This window comes from Halichoerus grypus, chromosome 2 (assembly GCF_964656455.1).
Source record: "Halichoerus grypus chromosome 2, mHalGry1.hap1.1, whole genome shotgun sequence".
NCBI classification, from domain to species: domain Eukaryota; kingdom Metazoa; phylum Chordata; class Mammalia; order Carnivora; family Phocidae; genus Halichoerus; species Halichoerus grypus.
The window spans coordinates 28,128,131-28,153,857 of record NC_135713.1 but is presented as its reverse complement, the minus strand read 5'-3'; the positions used below and the strand labels follow the sequence as shown (position 1 = coordinate 28,153,857).

General features: G+C 37.1%; 1 protein-coding gene across 8 annotated transcripts in view; it reads left to right on the top strand.

The window, feature by feature from the left end:
- RANBP3L (RAN binding protein 3 like) overlaps positions 1-25,362 on the top strand; it is a 268,002-nt gene extending 242,640 nt beyond the window's left edge. For 6 of the 8 annotated variants that reach the window (XM_078066640.1, XM_078066638.1, XM_078066645.1 and 3 more), the window contains 14 exons: positions 3,305-3,363; positions 4,245-4,284; positions 4,786-4,863; positions 5,687-5,761; positions 7,720-7,791; positions 8,130-8,269; positions 10,970-11,073; positions 12,403-12,487; positions 14,879-14,981; positions 15,569-15,699; positions 17,082-17,202; positions 18,654-18,796; positions 22,703-22,892; positions 24,499-25,362. In XM_078066640.1, coding sequence (XP_077922766.1) covers positions 3,305-3,363; positions 4,245-4,284; positions 4,786-4,863; positions 5,687-5,761; positions 7,720-7,791; positions 8,130-8,269; positions 10,970-11,073; positions 12,403-12,487; positions 14,879-14,981; positions 15,569-15,699; positions 17,082-17,202; positions 18,654-18,796; positions 22,703-22,892; positions 24,499-24,542 — 1,385 coding nt within the window. In that variant the 3' untranslated portion in view covers positions 24,543-25,362. Of the gene's footprint in view, positions 1-3,304; positions 3,364-4,244; positions 4,373-4,785; positions 4,864-5,686; positions 5,762-7,719; positions 7,792-8,129; positions 8,270-10,969; positions 11,074-12,402; positions 12,488-14,878; positions 14,982-15,568; positions 15,700-17,081; positions 17,203-18,653; positions 18,797-22,702; positions 22,893-24,498 lie in introns of all 8 variants that reach the window. The other 2 variants (XM_078066639.1, XM_078066644.1) reach the window with 1 other exon arrangement.
- Positions 25,363-25,727: the final 365 nt, after the last annotated feature.

The window sequence follows — 25,727 nt, the reverse complement described above, 5'->3', positions numbered from 1 at the left end:
GTGCAAACTGCAGTCTGATATATTGCTATATGTTTATGCATGGATGGATAGCTAGATCGATGGATAGATATGGAATATACTGTAAATATCCGGATATATAGAGAGATGTGTGCTTATATGGAGAATGGATGGATGGATGGATGGATAGATAGACAGATGGACAGATGAGGTTCTGCTTTGTTCCAAACAGGTCTGAAGAGGGAGCTGTACTAGGTGCTCCCATACGCATATACTGCTTCAGTCCTGAGGACAAACTTTTAAAAATATATATAGAGAGAGGTGATAAAGCTGAGGCTTAGAGTAATTAAAAACAAAAACAAAACCAAAAGCAGCTCTAGGACTATTCGACTTCAGAGCTCGGAAATCCATGCTTTGACCAGTCCCAGAGCCAGCCACAAGCAAGAGAGGCAGGGGCATAAAGAGCAGTACTGGAGCCTGGGGTAAGAGTGCACAGGGAGAAGAAATTAGAGAAGAGGATGTGGCAGACATGTGGATAGGTCCGGGAAGACGGGAAAAGGAAAATGCAGGACTTGCCAGGGCCTTGGTCCAAGTGGATAGTTCTAGTCCTGGTAGCAATTAAGGAGTGACCCATCTGGCAGGGCCTGCCCCTCTGCAGGTTGCCACTCTCTTTCCTGCCAACACTGTTTCCATGACCTTTCTGGCCCTGGCTAGACTAGCCTGGTTCTACCCAGCGTGGACGACTCAGTTTTCACCTTTCCTGAATTACCAATGCAGCAAAGAGGCGGTCTGCAGGACTCTACGTGGGAGAGACTGTGTAGCAAGAACTTGGGGTCCCTAGCAGCACCTACCCCCACCCCCACTGGGACTCTGAGTCAATGGTACTCCAGGTTCAGGGTCTTCCTCCTCTTCTGGATCTGCTTTTGGCTCCATGGATCCTTTTGAACCTCCTTCTCTGAGATGATTCATTGAGAAAATCCTCCAGTTACTTGCCCAGATGAAGCAGTTTTCTCAGAGACCGTCAATTAAACATAAGGAAATCAGGGCAGGGACAAGGCCTCACAACCCATGTAAAATTGGGGGAGGGGAAATTATGGTACATATTAGAAGAGGAGAAAAAGAAGTTTATATTCACTCACCTTCAGCCTCATCTTGTACCATATTTCCCCTCTCTCTTGCCTTGCAAGGTGTCTTGTACGCAGTCAACCCTCAATACACATTTTTTGAATAAATGGGTTGATTAATGAATACATCAGAAAGAAAAAAGGCTAAATTTAAAAATATAAAATCATAAGAACCTTGTTTTATTTTGAAATTTTCCTACTGGGTCAAGTAAGAAAACTGTTATGGATCTGATGGCTTGATAAATGTGCTTACTTTTGGCATTGTCTTTGGAGCCAAAAGAGTTGCTTGGGAGAATCAAGATGGAGGAGGAGGTGTGGAGAGACTCTGCTTTCCAATCCCTGTACTCGCGTGTCAAGGAGAGACGGTGGCTATGCTGAGGTTACTGTACCTCCCATCAGACAATGTATACCTCCATCCTAGCACAGTGGCTGGCACAAAAAAGATGCTCAATAAATATTCACTGAATTAATGAATAAAAGTGATCATATGTCCTTCAAGCTGCAAGTAACCCTTAATGCTGCCCAGAAGATTGCTTTTGCCTGTGTTTAGCTCAATGTTTTGATCAAGGGAAAGTCAACCTGTCCTTTGTCTAAGATTAGGCCTCGTCATGTTATTTTAGGCCTAACGATCCTAAGTCCAGTTTAGAAGAGGCCAATTTATAATTCTAATTCATAAGTATTCCCCTGAACATTCATGAAGACTATTTTCTTTTGAAGTCAATAGAGTCCTCATTTCTTAAATCTAATGTAATTGCTGGAAGAGGAGCTTGTTCGAGAAGGAACAAAGAATTGAGCTATAGTTTAATATGGATGGGAATGCCAATATGTTCTTGCGCATTTTCTGCTGGGGCTCGCTTGGCTCCAAGGGAAGACAATGGGGTAAGCACTTGCATGAAAAAGTGAACGGTTTACCTCACTGGACTGAAAAAAGGTACCCAAGGTCATGGGACCCAGGAGCTTGGCAAGGGTAGTCTGGCAGAGTTTTGACACTCTCTTATGGGATTAGATTATAGGGAACTGGAGAACCCCTTTCTGGCATATAAAAAAAAATGTAATTGTCTGGTAGTTCCTTGAAACTCAGTAAGGGTTTTATTTATTCAGCCCAGGGATGGCAAATTACCTTGGCTTGTATGGCAGGACAATATATTGATAATGGCTGCTGGAAACCTATAATGAGAAAAATTCTGAGATCATATTTGGGCTCATTAAGAAAGAGTTGTCATTTATACTTCAATTTAAAAAAGAAAGAAAGAAAGTGTTGTCATAAGTTGGCAATGTCAGCTAAGAGTTTTGGAATGGGGATTGGTGGCATGCCCCGTATTTAATATCCTTTCTTTAAAGATTTTTTTCTCCTTTTTTTTTTTTTTTGGTCTTGTAAAAATCTAAGTAATTATATCCAAAAATTCATTTAATTGTCCCATAAGCTCCGTGAGATAAGTACTGTTATAATCTTCATTTTGTTTTCAGATGAAGAAACTAAAGGTACAAACATATTATTTCCCCAAGTATTAGTGCCCACCTAACTTCAGGGCCCAGGCTTTTAACAAACATGTCATTTTCCCTTAGAATTCTGGAGTGCTGATATTTAAGGTTGTTATCACCCTACAGTAAATGAGTTTCTCTCTGTTGTCTTACCTAAGATAGGAAAATATAAAAGATTAATAAGGTCAGCAGGGCTAAAGGCAAAAGACTAAGATTAATTCCTAGTCTAAATATTGAAAACATGGCTTAGTATATGACTACTCCAATCAAGGAAATATGGATTATTTCTGGATCATTCTAAGGATGGAACACAATACATCTATACCATTTTTACCTTGAGATCCAACCCAAGTAGAAGAACTATTCTTAGATGAGATTTTTCACCCCTTGCAATTTTTCATTCTAAAAGCAAAGATGTTAATCATGATGTCCTAATGATATTCTAAATGCAGGTAATTATACTTTGTTTTCCTTAAACACTTAAAGTGTTCTTTTAATGGAATGATCTCACTATTTATGGAAACACATTATTATCGCTTTCCCCAAGTATTTATTTCTGTAATTAACTGTTAAAATCATTTGTAAATACACAAGTTATAGTGTCCACGTAAAAACAGTTTGGATTTTACCCAAAGGCAGGAAAAATACAAAACGAAACAAAAAATCTTCAAATATTCTTAGCTGGTGTTAGAAATGTCCGAATAGAGTTTGACTTTTTGCCTGTTCTCTTTCTTTTACAGAAAAATCTGTCATTGCTCAACCAATATTCGTTTTTGCAAAGAGAGAACAAACTTTTAAGGTAAGATCAAGCTAATTTTCTTTGTTTGACTTTTACTTTGACAAAGAAAATGATGTTTCAAAGAAGCTAGTGATGCTGAATGATACCATGGTTGCCTTAGTTTATCCTCTTGCTCTTCACATAGCAGAGCAGTGCCTCTAGAATATTTATATAGTAGGTTTTTACTGGCAGCAATTTGGCCTAAGTGGGAGGCCAGAGGCCTGCCTTGTCTTGAAGCTATGAATAACATGCCATCTTTACCAAAATTATAGGGTTTATTTGGAGTGACTTGGAAGGGGGCAGAATGAAAGAAGTTAGCAGGGTCGAGACTCCTCGTGGGTCTCCACCACTGACCTCGCTTAAAACCGGGGATAAAATAGGTTCTAAACTTCGTTGCTTGATTCAAAAGGGATCTTAAGGACCCTATCTGCATCATACTTTAGTACCACCTGCTTTGAAAGACCAACGATAAGATTAATAGCTTTCCCACTTTAGCTTGATTAGTATTTTCCTGTTATTTGTTCCCACTTATGCGAGTCATTTACCCTACTACCCACAAAACTCACTAGAGAAGCTCAAACCCCAAGCCCTGGTCGAAAAGCCAGTTTCCTGGGCCCCACCCCAGGCCAACCGCTTCAGATCTCGAGAGCTCGGTTTCACAATCTTCCTTTTAAACAAGTTCTGACAAGGGATTCTGCAGTCACTGAAATACAAAACCGCTAAGACTAAGACTTTGCTTTGTCTTGAATATATGCCTAGGAGTAAAGGAGTAAAGGTGAGTGGCTTTGTCCTGGCCTAGCTGAATAGACCTGGCTTTTGAGAATTCTCTTCTAAAGTGACAGGGTAGAATTCTGACGTAAAAACAGCACTCAGCTCTCATCGGCAGCTTTGTTTCCTTCCAGAGACCTGCAGAAGACACCGCACGTGAGGCAGCAGAGCATGGTAATGACTTACATCCTGTATTTCAAAACCAATCTTCAGACAAAGAAAATAAGCAGGCACAAGTATTTTGGCATGTGGCAAGAACTGGGTAAAACTTCATGGTTTTGCTTGTGTTTAAACACCAAAATAAACTGGCTTTTGTTTTGAAAGATGACACGTAGGTCCCAAGAACACTGACGTTAGCAAAGCTAAGGTCCCTTCTTTCTGCATTGCCTGGGTCTCAACCTACCAAACACATTCTCTACACAATCTCAAAAGTCATATGCAGTTTCTTGCCGAAGCCACTTGTTTCTAAGTGTTTCTTAGGAGGATGATATGCCTATCGCTTTATAATCACCAAGCTATTAACCCCAGCATTTAAACTTGGGCTTCAGGAGTTAACATGTTAGCAGATGATGATCTATGTAGGCAAAAGGTAATTCTATTTATTCTTCCATATCTTGGGTTGAGGATAATTTGTTATTGCCAGCAATTTTACCCGTCATGTTGAATTTCTTGCAGAATGTAATGGTTTTCTAAGAAAGCGTGTACGGTCTTCATCTTTTACTTTGCATACTACAGACCCTCAGTCCCAAGGAGGTAGGTATAGACCTGACTGTTGGCTGTTCACTGTTATGTTTTCTCTGAGTGTGAAATTACTGAGAAACTTTTCAAATGGAAATGTTTAAAAGCCTACCCGTCGGAGAGTGTTTATAATAAATTATTGTATGAAAATAGCAGTCTATAAGATGGATTGTACAGTGAGTCAATATTTAAAAATTCAGTTTATCAACATTGGATGAAAGATGGAAAGGACATCAACCATAATGTCAGCAATGGTTATCTTAGGTAATGGGATTACAGGCAATTTGGGGTTTCCCACTCACTCTGCATTTTGTCATGTTTCCAAAGTGTCTGCATTAAGGATGCATTAGCTTTGTAATTAGGGGAAACTGACATTTCTCCCTAAGTTACCATCTACTTAAACAAATAGATGTCTGCCTTGAAAAGAACACTTTAAGAACATCATATACTGTATTCTGAGTAAACCAGTAACTCAGTTTGCCTCTCTTCTACACTCAAAGCACTCCGTGATTCCTTTTATACATGACCGCATTGTCCTCTGCCTTGTAAGAAAGCTATTTCTGTGTATGTCTATCCCCTCCACTGTGCCTTCCTTGAGGTCATCTTCCTGCCTGATAGAGTGTCTTACACACGGTGAGCACTCCAATATTTATTGAATCAAATAGAAATTAATTTATAATTCTCACCACAAGCCCATTTTATTTCTATTGATTAAAAAAAATACAAAACCTTTTCTAAATCAGTGATACAGAAATTTTTCTGAAACAGCAAAAGTCCAAATCAAAAGAAACACAAAAACCCACTCCCTCACTGACTTCAGTTTGCAATTTGCTTCTAGCATCAACCTTGTTCCAGAATCGAATGAGATCATCATCCTTCACCAACCTCCTGACCTTCCCCCCTTCTGGGCCAGGTAATAAACTGCTTCCAGAACCTCGAGCCTGACACTCTGACTTTTCAAAATTCATTCTCATTGATGGTGTGCTTTCTTACTCAGCTACTATAAAATGCTGGCATTTTAGTGACAAATAAAATAGAGGCAAAGTATGATTAGAAGAATGCCTTATGAATTCCAACTCCACAAATCCAGACAGTGCATCTGTTTATTTTTGGCAGAAATTTTGAATTTGATGATGTTTTTAAGGAATTCATGTTTATGATAGCAATATGTTATATAAGGCAGCTCCATAAGATAACTTGCTTTATTTTACTCATTATTATTCATCTGTACAGTTTATAATATATACACTACTCAAAATATACAGCTATACTTTATTTAAAAGATTTTATTTATTTATTTGACACAGAGAGACACAGCAAGAGAGTGAACACAAGTAGGGGGAGCAGGAGAGGGAGAAGCGGGCTTCCCGCAGAGCAGGGAGCCCAATGTGGGGCTCGATCCCAGCACCCTGGGATCATAACCTGAGCTGAAGGCAGACACTTAACGACTGAACCACCCAGGCGTCCCTACAGCTATATTTTAAATTCTTATTCTAAAGTTTATGCTTTAAGTGAATATTCTAAGGTTTAGAATATGATTCCTTTTATTTTCATTTATTTTTTTAGAATATGATTACTTAACCTTTTCACTAAAACATTACTTCTTTTTATTTGAAATTTATAGTGCTTTGCTAAGTAAATCTATCTTATCATAAAATATTTGAAATGGTTGGAACATTACATTAAAATTACAACTTTATATTCTTTTTGTTTTTGTTTCTACTGAACAACCAGCTGCCTTTTCCAAGTTAAGCTTGCCACTAAGAAATAAAAAATACAAACTATTCACTTCCTTTTAAATGATCCCTCTCTACCTGGGAGCCATAGGGTTTTCAAACTAATGTATTTATATTCTTATTAATAATTCCAAACATGACTGAGCAACATATATGTCAGATACCTTTCAGATACAGAAGAAATACTTTCAAGCTCAATAGACCCCCTTTAAACCTGACTGACAAGTTACAGACATTAAGAGGAATAGGGGCCCTAATCCTAGAGAATTTGTTTTATTATATTTGTGCCTAAAGTGAAGGGATGGATGTAAGTTATCTGAATAACTGTTTCAATTATTTTAAATTAGACATACACATACAAAAAGATTAAATAAAGGAACATTGATATCAGTAAGTACCATTCCATTTTATGTTGTGTGGAATGTTGGTGGTATTGGAATGGAGAAAAATAGTACAATTTGATATGGCCCATTTGTTACTGGTTTTTAATAATAAAGGTCATAAAGCATTTAATTGAACTTTGAATTAGAGAAGCAATTTACCCCAACATTTATAATATGTTTTAATACTTAGAAGAAGCAGTTCTTATTCTTTTCTCATTTCCATTAATCAAATGCTCAAAGGTTGCTGTTTCTGCAATTTGCAAGCAAGAGGTGGGTGATCTCTTTGAAATGTATAATAATCCTATACTTGCAGCCACCACCATAGTCTTATGCCACCAACACACTTGATAGAAAAATCCCCTAGCATGACAGTCATCTCTCTTTAGGTATCACTAGATTGGGGAGAGTGGCAGAATTTGCTAATAGTTTTGTAACATTTTATAAGAAATACATATTAATGCACACAGAGGGTTCACTACCATCAGATTTTATAATATGTATTCATTTCAGTACTCATTTTCGTGATTCTAAAAAAAAGTGCCTGTTCTATTAGTGGACCAACTTTCATTTATATCTCTGAAAGTAAACAGAACTATGTGGCAAAACTCACTGCCATCACCCATTTTTAGCACAGGGCACAGCCTACAGTTGTTAGTGCCAACAGCGACATCTACTGGTGAGTTTAGTACAGGACTGTTAAAACCCGGATTCTGTAGAAACTGACCCTTTGTGCTAAATATTTTTTCTTACAGTGAAGAAAAACAATGTTTTTATGACATCAACTCTTGTGCAAAGGAATGTGGATATGAACAGTACAGATCAAGGTATGTAGTTTATTACAAGAGCCTCTGAAATTTTACATTTTACGTTTATATTTTAATTTGTTGTGTGTGTGTTGGGGTCCGGAGGTAGGGCCAAGTGACAAAACGTGAAAAAACAAATTTGGTAAGCCAAGTCCCATGGCCAAAATGAATAGGTACTGGGTAAAAGTGAGGGCAGAAGTAAGCATTAAGCAATTCACTGGCTATTTTGACATTGATCAGTTAACATTAATCCCTCATTTAATGATGACTTTAGAAAACAAACATTAAATTAGTCAAAAATATGGAGGAAGAAGTATTTCACTAAAGATATATTGACTCTTTAATTCTGTTCTTTTAAGGTCCTGTGAAACATTCTGAACATGTCCTAAGGCCTGCTATTTTGCAGCCACCTCAAGCTCAAAGGTGTGAAAAAGTAAGAAAAACATTTGGACACAATACCTTGGAATCCTGCAAGACTAAGGAAAAAACAAAAAATAAGGTAAGAAAACCTCCTATGGTGGGATTGACATCAAGTTTCCATCTTTCATTTAGTAGATTATTGTGGGCTCTACATTCAGAGTTAGGGGCTGCCTGACTTTTGTTCTGTTGCTGAAGCAGACTATAGATAGCAAACAGCCCTCGGTGAGCTAATTAAAGTTGTCCTCTTAAATTGGAGAGTTGTTCCTAGGAACTAGTTTTGTGGTTTCTCCTAAGCTGTAAAGTTGAGGCCCTTTTGGTAGAAACCTCTGGGCTCCTGTTCTAGTGCACTGACCCCACATGAGAACAGGGGGAGCAATGAGATGGCCAGGACCAGGAGCCACAAGTCAAAAAAGGAACAGAAGTTTTCTGCATCCCCAGCTGGTCGACATCCCAGTGTGGCTTTGCCAGTTTAGGTCACACCGGGGATCCATCCAGACCCATCTTCATGGATAACAGGAGCAGAGGACTACCTGCACGGAGTTGGGAATTGGGAGGACTGGGGAAGCTTCTGAAGACAGAGAAGAAGTCTCCCTTCCAATGGTTGTGGGTGGCTGAATCCCTCGCTGTGGGCCTTTCTAGGGAGATTGATTGTCATTTTGCTCAAGCCATGCAGATATGGGTTTGGGGATATTCTGTTGCCGTGTCTTCCAGAAGCCAATACTTGAGAGGCATGGCACCCAAGATTTTCAGAGTAATTCCATCTTTCATTTGTTTCCAGCTGGACTGTGGAGGGTTGGTCACCTGTTTTGTTTTGTTTTTCCATACTGAACATGAAGACAGTGACACATGGAAATTAAAAAAACCAGTCATTTCGTCAATGCAATGAAAAAAAAATCAGATTGGTACTAATCCTACCTCTGTCCATATCTAACTTAGGTTTACATTCTTGGACAAAGCACCCAATCTTCTCTTTTTAACAGTGAAGTGAGAGAGTTGAACTTGGTCAGCATTTGACAATGTTTTTGTAATTCCAAACATTTTTGTAAGATATGATCTCATGAGACTCATTATGAATTTTAAAAATCATTTCATTATTTCTGCATGGCATATGGCGTGATTTTTAAGTAAAACATATTTTAAATTTCAAATAGGTAGATTATTAAATGTTTTCGTTTAAATATAACCTAATAATCATAACCATATTACATAAATTCTCACTTTTATCCATTTAATAAGTGATGCATGTTGTTTAATTTGTGTTAAGGTATGTAAGAAAAAGTATGGATGTGTTGACTAATTTCTAAAATGTTATTATGTTGCATATGATTTTGGAACAGGATGTACTATAAATTATAGATTAAATTTTTTGTTACATGTTATGATATAAAAAGTAAATCAATGTTTCTTCTTTGGCATGGCTTATTGAAATATTGCATTATGTATTTTAAAAATAAAATTTATTAATATTTTTCTTGCATTTTCCTTCTAAATGATAAAGAATAAGAGAAATTTTCAGGTAATTGTAAGCATTTCTTCTTGAATGCTTGAACATATGAAAGTACTTTTTCCTATTTAGTGAACAGCTTAACTGTATGTGCCCATTATTGAATTTTCTCTAACAATGACCTTTGAAGAGTTAAAGACATACTATATAAAATGCAATGTAAGAACTCTGACAAAATAATGAAACTTATAGATCTAGGGAAAATTATCTCTAGGTGAATTTCATAGAACTATTATTTTCATGTTCCTTAATGACTTGTATATAAAATCAGAGCAATTTTTATTCATTGTCATTAATCAATGGTCACTTATTATGTATAATTTAAATAATATATGCCTAATAAAAACTGTTTTAAGTACAAAGGAGTAAAAACTACTATTTTGGCTAAGAGATAAATCATCTGAGTGAATCACGAGCATGCACTTTGATCTCTGCTAACCAACAACATATATTCTCTTCATACATACTTCTCAGCTCTCAAATTCTGTTATAAAGGGAAAAATGCTCAAAATTATTTTTATTGATTGGTATAAAATTAAAGTGGAAGCAGACCGCAACTACCTTTAAAGATATGAACTCCTTGCAACATCTTTGCAAACCCCTGCTGGGGGAAGGGAGGTGTTCATAAAACATTGGAGATACTAGATCCGATCATTTAAGGGCTCCTTCCAGTTCTAAAATTGCTCACGTCTTCATTTATACATTAATCAGGTAATGTACATTTGCATATACATCAGACAGAGTAACTAGTTGATTAAGTTACCAGCCAAAAATTTTTAGATGAAGAGATGAATGGGATTTCCTCTAATGTTTAATGACCATGCTGGTGAAGCTCTTAGGGTGTTTTGGGGATTAAATAGTCCTGAAGGATATATCTATGAAGCTAAAAATGAGAATTAACTCCATGTGGCTAAAAAGATAAAAGTAACAAAAGGAGGTGCGATTTCTGAATATGATGGCAAAGGGCATAGTCCCTGATGTCAGACAAACCCTGGCTCTGAGGTCAGCCCATTCATGGTTGCCCATACCTGGCCAAGTTATTTAAACTCATTAGGTCAGTTTACTCATCTGTAAACTATAAAATGTAGATGACAGACATACAACCTATACAGAGATGTTGTGAGGAGTAAATGAGATAATGTACAAAAAATGCTTGGGGAAGTACTTGAACATAGTAACTTTTTAACACATTTAACTGTAACTATGTTTCCTTGTCTGATGCTCCTCCCTTAAGGCAATTGAAAGGAACTTTCTGATGGATTGCCTTTCTTTCAGATTTCTGAGGGGAACCCTTCTTTGCTAAGTGAAAATTTACCAAGTGCCAGAATTTCAGTCCAGCTGACTACTAACCAGAATTGTTTAGGTGCTACATCAGTAGGGTAAGTTAATGATGAGGACACAGAAAATATATCCTTTTATTATTGCTTTTTTTTATCATTATAATCATTTATGGAAAATAGCTTTCTGATGTTGCACAGATAAATTGCTAAGATTTCTTTTTTTTAAGATTTTATTTATTTATCTGAGAGAGAGAGAACATGAGCTGGAGGAGAGGCAGATGGAGAGGGAGAGGCAGACTCTCCACTGAGCAGGGAGCCCGATGTGGGGCTTGAACCCAAGACCCTGGGATCATGAGCTGAGCCAAAGGCAGACACTTAACTGACTGAGCCACCCAGGTACCCCAAATTGCTAAGGTTTCTATTTGAGATTTTATAAAGGACACAAGTTTACAATGTTTTTCAAAACGTCTCTAATATTTAAAGATTATCATATTAATATTGGATTATCTCCATTGCTTTGTTGACTTGGGTGAGAATATTTCAAAAACATACAGTTAAATTTTTAGTTAGGAATTAATTATCTGGCTGATAGATTAGCCTTCCCCTTCTGTGGTGTTCTTCCCCCCCCCACTGCCATTTTTCATTATTTTGGGTGTTATTCCTTATTTATTGACATACATTGGATAGACAACAAAGAAAACAGTATAAATGTACAAAATGAAAGTTAGTATTTACCGGTATCACCAGCAATGAAGGCATGTTTGATCTGAGGGAAGATTAAACTGAGCCATAGATCTAACCAGACTCACATGATTAGGGCCCATGTGAGTACCACAGCTCTTACCTACGGTGCACACTGGAGGTACAATGGGGACCCCAGAGCACATTGGCCTACAGATGGACAGCCGTATATCTTTGAGTTTCTCATCATGCAAAACACTTTTAGCAACAACAACAAAAAAGTTCCAGGAGGAAAAAAACCCAAATTAAACAAAAGCCCACTCAAGTATAACTGACAAGATAGATTGGCTGTGCTTTTGCTCTGGAGACCTCTGGTAGCTGGGAGCATTGGCCACTTGGGGAAGAGGACAGAAGAAATGAGAGACTGGAGAGGCTGTGCTGGGAAAGCAAGCAGATAAGGTCTGGGCCAGCCCCTGGTTGATCACACAGCCTGAACAGTGATGGGCATGACATGTGTTTGGACTGGTCTCAATTTGTGCTGTCACAGCTGTCAAGTATTTTAAATATCATCCCCAGGAGTACCTCAATTTTTCCTTCATTTCTCAGCAGCTGCAGATGAACAAGAGTTAGCAGATATTTTTATGCTTTACACAAATCTGTTAAATCTTCCGGTTATTTCATGTGCTAAGATCTATCATGGCTTTATCCATATATTTCAAATTGCAAATGTTCATTTCTTTTCCTTAGATGTCAACCAAATGAAGATAAGTATTCTTTTAAAAGCTGCAGTTCTGATTTCGTGTTTGGAGAAAACATGGTAGAAAGAGTTTTGGTAAGAATTTTGGCATTATAAAGAATTATAAAAGATGTCACTTTGAGTTTCTGGAGGCATATTAATTAAAACAATGTTAAATTGGAGCATACTTTAACTCCTGAGTTCGAAGGCACGTTTTCTTTCTTTAACCAGAAAGATTCTCCTGGGAAGCAAGTTCTAGTTGTTAGAATAATAGGCAGGAACCCACAGAGGAAGGGAATTGTATAATTATAACATTATTACTGATGAGAAATATTAAATAGTTCTTTGACGTGTGTTACACCCAAGGTACCCAAGGAAATCCCAGAATTATCTGCAATAGATGAGCTTAACTGGTAATGATATTTTAATATCAGGTTTTCGATAGCATCTTTCATAACAAGATGCACTTAAAATCATTTGCCAATTTTTTCTTGTTAACCACAATCCTCCCCTTCAAGCTTTTATAGTGAAAAACATTATCATAACCTTTTTTTTTTTTTGCAGTCTTTAAGAGGAAAATCATAGTACTTTACTTGCCTAGGGAAACATACATGCCAAGTGGAAACCCCTAAGGAGTTTTACCAGCATCCCTATTTAGTATTGGGCGTCCTCCTGCATGAGGTGGTTGCCCTTCTGCCCTCCACAGCTAGCAAGCATTAGGACTACTAGTTACATCAAGGATCCAGAGGAGGCTACACAGATTTTAAAACCTGCAGAGAGGCTCAGAATAACAAACGACCAACTCATGAGGTCTGTCTATTCCAAGTTTTTTAGGGCTTTCACAAATCAATCCCTTTTAAGACTTGGTTTATTCTACACCCCCCTCAGGCTAAACCCAAATTCCAAGAGTAGTGTCATAGCTTTTTAGCTTAGGGGCACCCTCTGTCACTCCCAAGATGAAGGGTAACTCCACAGTTTTAGAGCTGTTGATCCACATCTTTGGATCTGAACCAGAATGGACCAACTTGCAGAGTGAAGTTCTAGGCGATACCTTTAGGCACATTTCTTCCATATTGTTTAGTCCTAAATTTGGCACTACATTAACCACAGCTTCTGTAAGATGCCACAGACACAAATAAAATACTTTCCAAGCCTCACAGGATCAACTTTAACACCCAATTCAACTTAACAAACATGTTTTGTGTTCTTATGATGTCTAAAGCTCTGGCGTTGGTCTCAAGTTTGGCTGCGTATTAACAATCATCTCGTGAATCTCTAAAGGATTCAGTATGCCTGGGCATTTCCCCAAACCGATTAGATCAGAGTCTCTGTGGGTGAGGCTAGGTGTCAGGTGATTTGAATGTACAGCCAGGATTGAAAAACACCTGGGTGAGTGGTTATGCAAAGCAAAAGGGAGACACTGTGCTCTAGAGGTGCTTATAATCTAAGGGGAGACAGAGACATACCTGAGCAAATGAACTACAGTTGGGATTAGAAATTTGCTTTGAGGAGGTACCAGTATACATTTCCTGTGGGCACTTTCAATCTGGCTTGCAAAGGAAAACTGAGCTTCCTGTCTCTTTAAGATGATAACATCCTAGGCTAGCAGGAGCTGTAGTGATCACTTGTATGTGTCCTCTGCTTAATCCTATAATCCCGTGACCTTGTGATCTGGGGGTCAGAATGCCCTCCTGACTCGTTTGCTGATCATGCGCTGTTCCCGAGAGTCATGAAACTTTCTGTGCCTTCCTGTTTATTTTCTTAAAATGGAAATAATCACACTCATCTCTACCAATTTTAGCAGAATATCTTAAAATATCCAGTTAAATAATGTGGAAGAGTTTTGAGTTCATAAAGGAAAAGACAGAAACCCAAGTTCTGAAATACTGTTACAATTCCCTCTGTTCTGCGGGGGGATCTCCAGGATCATAAATGGCCGGGCAGTTACTCACTCTTTCTTCACAGGCTTTGGTTACAGCACCTGTCCAGGGCCCCAGGTGTGCTGCCTTAAAAGCGATTTTTGGCAGAAATTGTCTTAGAGGAAAAATTAAGATGAGCTCTGAGACAGTGAGTGGGTTCTCTGGGTAACTTGTATGATTATTTTGGATAGAGAGTGAGGCGCTGGGAATACTGAAATACCTTGAAACAGAGATGAGAGTTGCATCTCCTTTGAGGCATCAGGGTGGTCTGGTGGTAGCACGGAACAGCTGCTACCTCCTTTTGGGTCTCTAAACCTTCTCCCCTTGTTCCTGGAATGAGATCCCACCTGAAGTAGGCTGGTGGTAACCAGATTACGCTTCCTGAGGATCAGGACCAAGGTCCTGTGATGTGATAGGAAGGATTTCCCCGTAGAGCACATTGGGAACCCAAAACAAAAAGATCGCAGTAGAGTTTGCCGTGTTGAAGTAGACGAAAGAAAGGTAACTTTTGGCTTGCTGAAAATATATAGGGATACAATTCTGTAATATATCTTTTTTCCTCACCCAGGATACTCAACATCTCACCCAACCTCAACTCGAAAATGACTCAAACACCAGGGAAAAACCGTTCAAATCCACTCTAGAATTTCCTGTCAACTCTCCAAATTCAAGTAAGAATTATGTCATTTGTAAAAAAAAAAGAAAAAGATTCAACTAGTGTATTTCCTGTTTTCCCATGTCATTTGTTTAGTATCTATAAAATACAAAAACAATAATGCAGTGCTTTAAAACTTTTTGGTAAAGATTAAAGCTTACAAATATGGTTGTATGATACATAAGCTTAAACATTTTTTTACTTGAGCACGTGAGAAATCATTAAAGAGATTTATCTAAACTCGAGTAGTTTCACTTTTTGGGAAACACTCATTATTTTTGTTTTGTTTTTCAAAGATTTTGTTTATTTGAGAGAGAGAGAGCATGCGCGTGTACTCACGCACAAGCAGAGGGGAGGGGCAGAGGAGAAGCAGGCTCTCCGCTGAGCAGGGAGCCCAATGTGGGGCTCGATCCCAGGACCCCGAGATGATGACCTGAGCCAAAGACAGACACTCAACAGACTGAGCCACCCGGGCGCCCCGGGAAACACTCATTGTTATAAAAAGCTTAGGAGACCTGTATATTAATGGGGACAATAAAGAGATTTTACAGTAGAGAAAAATGGAGTCTTTTATGTGTCTTTTCCCCCCTATTTTTTTCTTAGGCACAGACTCTATTAAAAATATATCCCTAATTGAATCAGCTGCTGCTTTCTCTTCTAAGCCATCACCCAAATGCTTGCTGGAGAAAATTGATGTTGTAACAGGGGAAGAAGCAGAGCATAATGTGTTAAAGGTCCGTATACCACACGTTGCTCTTTCTGGCAGCATGTATGTACATGAAGTCAAGTTTCTATAAGCAGGAACCCCTTTAAAAATAAAGGCAGAAGTATAGTTTTCATTAGGACAGAGCTGCTTCAATAAAACTGTGAGGGGCTTCCAAAGACTAAGCCAATAGTTTGTTGTATTCATACGTTAGTATGTGTAGTTTTCAGGAAGATGGATTATTGGGTTTACAAGCATTCACATTAGTCTTTTAGAAAGAAGACAGCCAGGCATCCTGTCTTAAAATAACTTCAGACCTAATTTTTATACTTTTCATGCCTACTTTTATAATCAGTGCTATCATCCTATGATTGAAAATTTCTACTTACCCTGGACATTTTTAAATGATAAGATGAATAGATTTCAGTTCAAGATAATAAAAAAATTCTGTCTTTCTTTGAAAAGTTCTTTTATATAAGTTTTGGATTTCATATAAAGCAAGACTTTCACAGATGTAATATACAGTATCATACATAGGATTTGAATGTTGAGTGGTCTATCAGCCGAGGCACATGAAATGTAATTACTATGACATAATGGTTTTTCAACAAGGTGCAGATTTCCCTTTCTCCTTCTCCATCTGCTTTTACCCCCAAATCTCTCCATTTCTCTTCTCTTCTCCCATGATTTACTGATACATTTACTATACAGATGTGCTTCTAAGCATAACTCTCAGATCATCTTAAACCGAGGTTAAGTGAAATAATTGCTAGGGGTGAGGTCCTGGCACGCTATACTTTTAACAAGTCATCTGGGTGATTCTTGTACACAGTAATATTTAATTCTGGTAAGCATTAAATTATAGTACGGTGCTCTGTGGTACCACATCCTAGTTGCCGTATTCCTCAAAAAATTTTAAGCATGCAAATAGTTTCACTAATCCTTTACTTTCACGTAAGTCACATAGCTCAAATAACATTAAATTTCATTTAAAAGTTGGTACATATAAATATATTGTTAAGTGAAAAATCACGATGCAGAAAGTATGGTATTCTACCATTTATAGAAAAAATAAGGGACATATGTATCCGCATGTATATACATACAAATATCTCTAGAAGGATAAACAAAATATTAGCAACAGCGATCACCTGTTGCAGGGGGTAGAAATTGACAGATGGAGAAGTAGGGTTGGGAAGGACTTTCCATTTTGTACATCTTTTTTGCTTTTTGATACTTGAACTATTCAAAAATTGCGTGTTTTAAAAGTTAAATTTTTAAAGCTGGTTTACAAATCATTAAGAGAGGTTATTCTGGTAAAGTCAGACAAAGAAAAGTGTTACAGCATAGGAAAGGAATCACTTCGAAAAAAAATTTTTTATATATTTGACATTTTAAAAAATTGTCCTTTAGATCAACTGCAAGCTTTTTATATTCAACAAAACAACACAGTCCTGGATTGAAAGGGGCAGAGGAGCTTTGAGGCTGAATGACACAGCGAGCAGTGATTGTGGAACATTCCAGTCAAGACTAAGTAAGGAATCATTTTGTAAAGCAACCCACTCTTTCTCAGAGTAAAATTACCAGTAGGTACACATCATTTTCTGGAGATGTGCTATCAAAGAGTCAACAAATCAGTCTGTTGAAAACAATGTTGTTTCTAATGTACTATAGCAGCTTCCTGTTTAGAGCAGCCTCTGGTTCTGCCTCTATCACTGACTAGTGACCTTGGACGAAGTACTTAATCTCTCCCTGCCCTAGTTACATCAGTTTCAAATGGGGAGAATAGTACTCCATGACTTACTGAGCAATTGTGAGAATTCTGTGAGATAATGCACTTAAGCACCTATGAGCAAGCCCAGCACACACCTCAACAGTAATCTCCGTATTATTTAAAGGCCATACGTAGGATGACATCATTTTTGAAGGAAAAATAGTTTTTCTAAAAGAGAATATCTGCCCTGTTGTTTATTCTTGGCATTCTAAACATTCTAAACATGGCGTGTGGGTTGAGATGAAGGGTCAGATTCCTAGGAAATAAAGGTGTGTGGTTACTGAATCCTGTGTGTGGTTACTGACATCCAGAGTGATGGTGAGAATCTGGAGTCAATCAAACTGAAACACTCAGAAAGTTTTTGGCATCCGAAAAGACACACTGGGCATTGTTCAGAGGCCCAAACTGAAAGTGAGAGCCCTGGGCAGGGCCGGTAGGTTTACTGGTCAACACTGGGCAGTCAAAGCTGTGGAGGGGACCACTGGTAGAAGTTGGATCCATGTATATGGATGTTTATTGAGCTTCAGATATCAAGCTCAAGAAACCAGCGAGGACTAGAACTCACACTAAAAGAATAGGAACCGTGTCTTCAGTTCTATAACTGGCAAACAGGTTTCTAAGTAACCCAACCAAGTATTATTCCCAAGGCAGGTGCTAGTTGTTTTCTACTCTTGTTCAATGCCACTCTTTCCACTGCCTGCCAAAATTTGTGATGCATGGTGTTTACATTGCTGGGTAACCTGATTGTACATTTTATGTGGTATACCATGATCACCTTTCCACATCAGTAGTTATCTTTCTTCCCAGTTCTTAATGGGTTCATAGTATTATCTTGAATAGCCATGTCATTTTTTAGCTAATTTAGCTAATTTCATTTTTTGAATGCCTAAAGCCAAGTTTTCTCCATTGCAAACAATTCTTGGATAAATATTCTTCAGACCACTAGATCCTCAAAGGAGTTCTAAAATTTTAATCATTTTTAAATATTATAGTAAAAAAAATAATTCCGGCTTTTAAGCTAAAATTAGTCCTCCAACATAATAAAGCTCAATTTGAAAACCAACTTATAATCAAGCCAAATTACAATGTAATAGTGAAAATACAGTCTGAAAAACCACTGAAAGATTTATTTTGCTTTCAAAAATGGCAAATTCCCCAGAAGGTCAAGTAATCAACTGTTCTAGTCTTATATATTCACCCTCCCATTTTAGTTATGCGCAATCAAGGCAGCCTGAGGCTGATCCTCAATAGCAAACTCTGGGCTCAAATGGAGATTCAAAGAGCGAACCACAAAAATTTGCGAATAACAGCTACTGATTTAGAAGACTATAGCATCAAAGTGTTTTTAATTCAGGTAAGTAACAAATTACAGTGATAGAGAATTATCCTACTATATTTCTAGATCGCTGCAATTGCTAAATTGTTTAATTTCATTGTAAGCTGCACCACTGGCAAAAAACAAAAAACAAAAAAACAAACTTCAGCCATTCATTTTGGTTGTTTACAGTTTAATATAAGACCTAAATTTTATATGGAAATTTACAGATTAACACCAAAATCTATAGTAATCAGTTGGTATATGTCCCAAGACATTTGTATTGATATATGCTTCAAACCTCCTCATTTTTCTTTACCATTATGTGTAATGGTATTACAAATTATGTCAACAATCTTACTAAGTTACCAAGGGACTGTTGTCAAGACTGGCTCCTAGGAGTCCAGGGGAATACACAGCCCAGTGCTTATACTGAATGCTGAAATTTAGAAGGCTTTGAGATCACTGGAAAGGAACCAGTGAGAAATGGAAAAACACAGGGCTCGTAAGTCAAAACAACCAGTCCAACAGCACATTCCCATTCTGGACATGAGTCAGTCTCCAAGGTAACAGGATGGGAGCACAGACTTAGCTTTTCCCGGCAGCAGGAATGCTTGACCTCAAATACAAGATCCAGGCACAAAAGAGAGAGATCTGGCAGGGATCAAACCAGAAAAAAGGTTAGGTTTCCCACATGGGCTGAGACCCAGAAGACTGGAGCAGACTGAGTACTCACATGACTCAGGCAGAAGGTAACAGTACAAGTAAATTAGCTCCCATAGTAATGGAAATGGAAATGGAATGGAAAGTAATGGGGAAAAAAGTTGCCAAGTGCCCAATGATGAAAAACCAAAGGTTTTATTAACTACCAGTAAGGGCACTGTGAGGTGTAAGTGATGTTGAGTATTGAGATGTTAGAGTAAGATAATGCCCAAATGTTGTTTACCGTCGAGGGAGACAATCCCTGATACTCTGCCAGGCTGGATCCCCTGGCTTTGAGCAAGTAAAGCAGCCTGCCTGTAGCTGATACTAAGATTGAGACCATTAGCTAAGATGAGATTCTGCTGTTCAGTATTTGACCCACGCTGGCTGCATAAATTGTAGGATATCTGCTAGAGATAAGCCAGCTAAATGCAAATAAAAGTCACCCCAAATTCCATTCCCAGGCATGGTCATTACGAACATTTTTCTTATGTTTTAGCATATATGTGTGTGCACACGTATGTATGTATTGTACAAGCTGTATGATCTTCAGGTAGGTTACTTAGATTCTTTAACTTGATTTTACTCATCTGCCAAATAAAGATAATAATAATTTACTTTATAAAGTGGTTGAATAGATTAGAATGTGAATATGTGATTATGAAGTACACATAGGTAACCTTTTCACTCATCAATGAAAGTCAGTGTTTTCCTGTCATTAAATAGTTCATTTCTTGAAAATTCTTTTAATAGGCGAAAAGAATTCTATTATGCACCCTAATTTATTCCATTAATTCCACTTTGTTAAATACTTAGGTAATTTACTGCCTTTTATTATTAAAAATTCTGCAAGAAAGATGTGAGGAATTCTCTGGGTACATACATGTTAATTTTCTTCGGATAAGGTTTTGACTTGTCTTGACAAATTTCTCTTCAGAAAGACTGAATCAATTTTCATTCTCTCCAGCATTTTCTTATGGTACTTCCTGGGAATTATCATTCTTTTAAGCATAGAGAATTTGTTATTCAAAAAATATATCATTGTGATTTTATTTTTAATTTCTTGTTCTGAATTCCTTGAATGAATATATCTGAATGAATTTGGCAAAAGGCAATATATTGACCAGTGGAAGACATATTTAAATTTTAATGTTAGAAAGTCAAGGTGGCAGAGTAGTATTTATATTTCAATTACAAATACTCTTGCAATATTTATTAACTTACTAAGGAAAAATTACACCTTTGCACATAATGTAAAAAATGAAATCAGTCAAGAGTCAACAATTATTTTCTCAACATCTACTATATAATATTTAGCACAATATGAGGAACAAAAATATTTTATTTAACTTATAGTTATTTTCCCCCCAAAGTAATTAAGGGAACTTAAGAACATGCAAATGAAAAAATATAACTCAGGGTGCCTGGGTGGCTCAGTCGTTAAGTGTCTGCCTTAGGCTCAGGTCATGATCCTAGGGTCCTGGGATTGAGCCCCGCATCGGGCTCCCTGCTTGGCGGGAAGCCTGCTTCTCCCTCTCCCACTCCCCCTGCTTGTGTTCCCTCTCTCGCTGTGTCTCTGTCAAATAAATGAATAAAATCTTGAAAAAAAATATATATAGGGCGCTTGGGTGGCTCAGTCGTTAAGTGTCTGCCTTCGGCTCAGGTCATGATCCCAGGGTTCTGGGATGGAGTTCCACATCAGGCTCCCTGCTCAGCGGGGAGCCTGCTTCTCCCTCTCCCTCTGCCCCTGCTTGTGTCCCCTCTCTCGCTGTGTCTCTGTCAAATAAATAAAATCTTTAAATATATATATATATATAACTTAAGACCCTTCTCCCAAAAAGTTGGCATGTAGTTTGTTCAACCCTCATTTCTTGGTTTGAAAAGTAAGACAGCTTTCTGGAGGGTTAGCAAAGAGAATAATTTACCTAGATTCTCTGCGAAATTGTGAAAAGATACAAAAATGTAAACCACTGCCATGTTACCTTAAAAGAGCACTGACTTTGATGACAAAGATCTGGGATGCGAGCCCAACCAATCTGCTGACTAGCTAAGTACACTCAAGCAAGTCATTGTACCTTTCTGAGCCTTCATCTCCTCATCTGTAGAGGGATGTGGGAAATGAGAATATACTGAATACTTGTACTGGGTGCTTTTGCTAATATAAGTGAAATAAATAATTCACTCATGGTTTCATTGTAAGGATTGAATAAAAAAGAGTGTAGTAACCATAACTGTTATACCAGTGTTATTGTCACCATCATTTTTTATATTAACAGCATCCATAAAAACAGCATGGAAAAGTACTGAGAGCAAAGACTTCTGATGTGTTTCTTTTTTTTTTTTTTAAGATTTTATTTACTTATTTGTCAGAGAGAGACAGAGAGACAGAGAGAGCACAAGCAGGGCGGAGCAGCAGGCAGAGGGAGAAGCAGGCTCCCCGCTCAGGAAGGAGCCCGATGCGGGACTCGATCCCAGGACCCCGGGATCATGACCCGAGCCAAAGGCAGATGCTTAACTGACTGAGCCTCCCAGGTGTTCCTTCTGAGGTGTTTCTGATACAATATCATAAGGGTGGCTCTGTGGCACAATGGCCAGCACTCTGAGCTTCTATGCTGCAATATTATAGATTGCTCTAATGAGCTCTGCTCTTTCACTGAGCTGTGAGGCTTGCATGGGACATCGAAACGCAGTCATGTAAAGGAAAGGTGGTCTTTTTTTTCATCCACCCTACAATTTTCTACAGTGTAAAACAGTGGAGGAAGGATAGTCTTCAATTCAAATAGAAATTTTAAATCACAAAATTTCATTTCTCAGTTTAAAATGCACAAATTGGGACCTGTTATAAAATTATTCACTTTCGGATTCAATTTGCTTCAAGATGAATGGCTTTTTACTCTTTAATTTTTAGGGTTATTTATATTCTAGATTTATGCCATATAATTCTTTCCTTATTAATAGTTGAAGATTAAAAATCTCTAAAATGTGGCTATTAAGTTATTTATACTCCTAAGATTTTATTTATTTATTTATTTTGAGAGAGAGAGAGGGCAGGGGGAGGGCAGAGGGACAGGGGAGAGAGAATCTGAAGCAGACTCACCCTGAGTGCACGAAGCCTGACATGGGGCTCGGTCTCACGACCCTGAGATCATGATCTTAGCTGAAATCAAGAGTCAGCTGCTTAACTGACTGAGCCACCCAGGTGCCCCTATTTATATTCTTAACAACTTAATTTTCCTCATGCAGGCCAGCGCCAAAGACACAGGATGTCTGTATGCAGCAATACATCATCGGCTCGTTGCACTTCGAAGCTTCAATAAACAGAAAGATGTAAATCAAGCTGAAAGCCAGTCAGAAACAAGCCTCCAACAATTAAACTGCGAAAGCTGTGATGAGGATGAGGATGATTTCATCCAAGTCACTAAAAATAGATCAGGTAAATAGCTTTTCTTTTCTTAGGTCAGCGGTTTGAGAAAGAAATCTTCTGCACAATCCTAATATATGAAATAGATTTTTGTAAAGTGGAACTAATCTGTTTAGAGTGGATGGGAATTAGAGTCCTAGCTCTTTGGATCAGAGGAATGGGTTTGTAAATCATTGTCTTCTATCTGTGGCCTTCATTATGATTTTGCCAAAAGTCATCCCCATTGTGATGCCCATATGTCATTTGCACATAAACTTAATAAAAATACCATAAAGTCTTACACTGATACACTGAAACTAACTCATTTGTTTCTCTTCACATGGTCTCATTTTCCTATTATTGGCTATAATAGAAGAAATTATAAATATATCATAAAGGTAAAAACACATTACAATGGAGCCCACCAGACAAATCTGGCTTGAAATACCGAAACTCTTATTTATCTCCTTTTTGGAATTGGACTGCTTTATTCTCAAGGACTTTTTTTGCCTAGGGCAAACAGTATTATTTTTTTTATTGTGTCCGGATTCATGAATTGAGCAAGGTTGAAGTAGAACCAGTAGTTGGCAGATTTTTAGGTTTCAATGCTTATCCTGATGAGTAGATTTAAAACAAAAACTTATATCATTATTTTTGGAGAGAAACATTGTCAAGGAAATAATAAACCCAGCTCTGTTATATAAATGGTGCCAAGTATTTTCAGTAATAGTTTCATTTAGGCCTGAATTCTGCTCTACAGAGAACTGAGTAACATACTCATAAAGACAGTGTGTTAGCAAGCATTTTTGCAACTTTTAATCATTTTAAATCTTAAAGGTAACTTAATCATACATAATTTAAGAATCTATCAGAGTACAAGTGCAAAACTTGATGAAATATCTTCCTTTGCCTAATACTAAAAATGTAATCAAGAAGAAAAATGCACAAAATATGCAGATCAGGATTATAAACTGCTTGACTCAGTGAGCCAGAGAACTAAGTGAATATGATTTTTCTTGTCGTTCTTAAACAAATGGTTTCTTATTCTTTAAAATGTGTGAGATGTATAAATAAAATTATCTTTTATAATGTTTGTATTGTCAATAATAAAATGGGGTCTATTAGAAAATGGATTGGTATCCATTAGAAATGTTAACTTGAAATAGGATTAAATGGCAAAATTCTCTCATCAACAAAAGTCATACTTAGGAAATCTATATTTTATTATATTCCATTTTAGGAAAGAGTAATATGCAACTATCCTCATACAAAATGAGAAACAATGGAAATAATGCAAAGTAAATGTCAATCATATGAACCCACCCTTCCTCTGCCATTTTTCCCTTTTCATTTAGTACTTTCTCTAGGAGGTGTGGCATACAAATGCTAAACTGTTAGGAAAGCAATAAAAAGTCTATTTTTTTAAAACTTTGTTGCCCATGAATTAAGGAAGGGTTTAATTATCTGAAATGTCATGTTTAAAATTAGCAACATTTCCAAATGTTACATATAAAATGTATATTCTATATATTGCATTTCCTCACAGTAAGCATATTTATGCATATTCATGTTCAGTTGTGTTCAATATTAAATCTAATCTGAATATAACATTTTATAATATTTTAAATTTATATCACAGATCCTTCTAGGTGGACCCACAGACAGTCGGTTGCCTGTTCATGAACACTATCTACTATAAACGTGACAACATCTACAAAAAGATTGGTCGTCTTACTGAAAATACTAAGCCATCCTAACTAAATGAGAAGATCCTATTCGCTCCTTGAAGAGTTTTTACAGCACAGTTCATGAAAGATAATTTGTTGCAATTAAGATTTTTCTTTTATATAGTCTAATAATTGCAAGGTTTTATATTTTGATTATTGTGGAGAAAATGACAGAATTTAAGAAATTACATGGACTTCGGAAGTTCAAAATTTATCATTTTTGAAGAAGCTAATTTAGAATAGGATTTGATAACTAATTTGGACTATTTATCACATTGGTGGATATAATAGTTCAAATAAATTTCTGGATTTCATAAATATCTAACTAAAATATTTTTTCAGTCATACATTGCCTGGTCATAAAACAAATATTTTACAAGATTTCCAGTCATTTCTTCCAAAACACTATATCTGCATGCTAACATTTCATTAAGTCATGTTTCTCTTCTGGGAAATGTGTATTTTCATTTAACCTTTGGATTTACTACTACTATAAGATTATATATTCATGGTATGAATTCCTTTAAAGATAGTATTGTCTTGGACCTGTATCCATTGCACCTTGTGTATGCTTGACTCCAGTTCAACATCCAATAGTTGTTGAAGGGATGAACAAAATACATTAACTATGTAACAAAACAGTAAGTATACAAAAAGTAAAATATGTTAACTTGCTCTTTGCTTTATCTAATTAGATTGTCATTAATATTCTAATGGGTGTAGCTGTATAGAGACCTTTTAAAAAAACAAAATATATTCATATATACCCAAATGAATTTTTTTCTTAAATGCTGTTATTGTGGTAGACTGTAATAATTTCAACATTTGTGCAACAAAGTTTTGATGCTCCTCTTTTGGGATTTGTCTCAGAGACACCTTATGAGTTACACAGAAAAATTAGTGCTTCTAGCCATATTTCATTTTTCAATCCAGTTTGATCACCCCATGACTTCAAAATGACTTTTGATCATGATTCCTAAATATTCCCTTGTTAGAGGCATCTTAGTCTTCTCAGGGTGTCATAACAAAATACCACACTATGAAGCAGTTATTTTTCACAGTTCTAGAGGCTGAGAAGTTGAAGATCAAAGGGTCAACAAAATAGGCTTATTCTGAGGCCTCTGCTCGTGGTTGTAGGCTG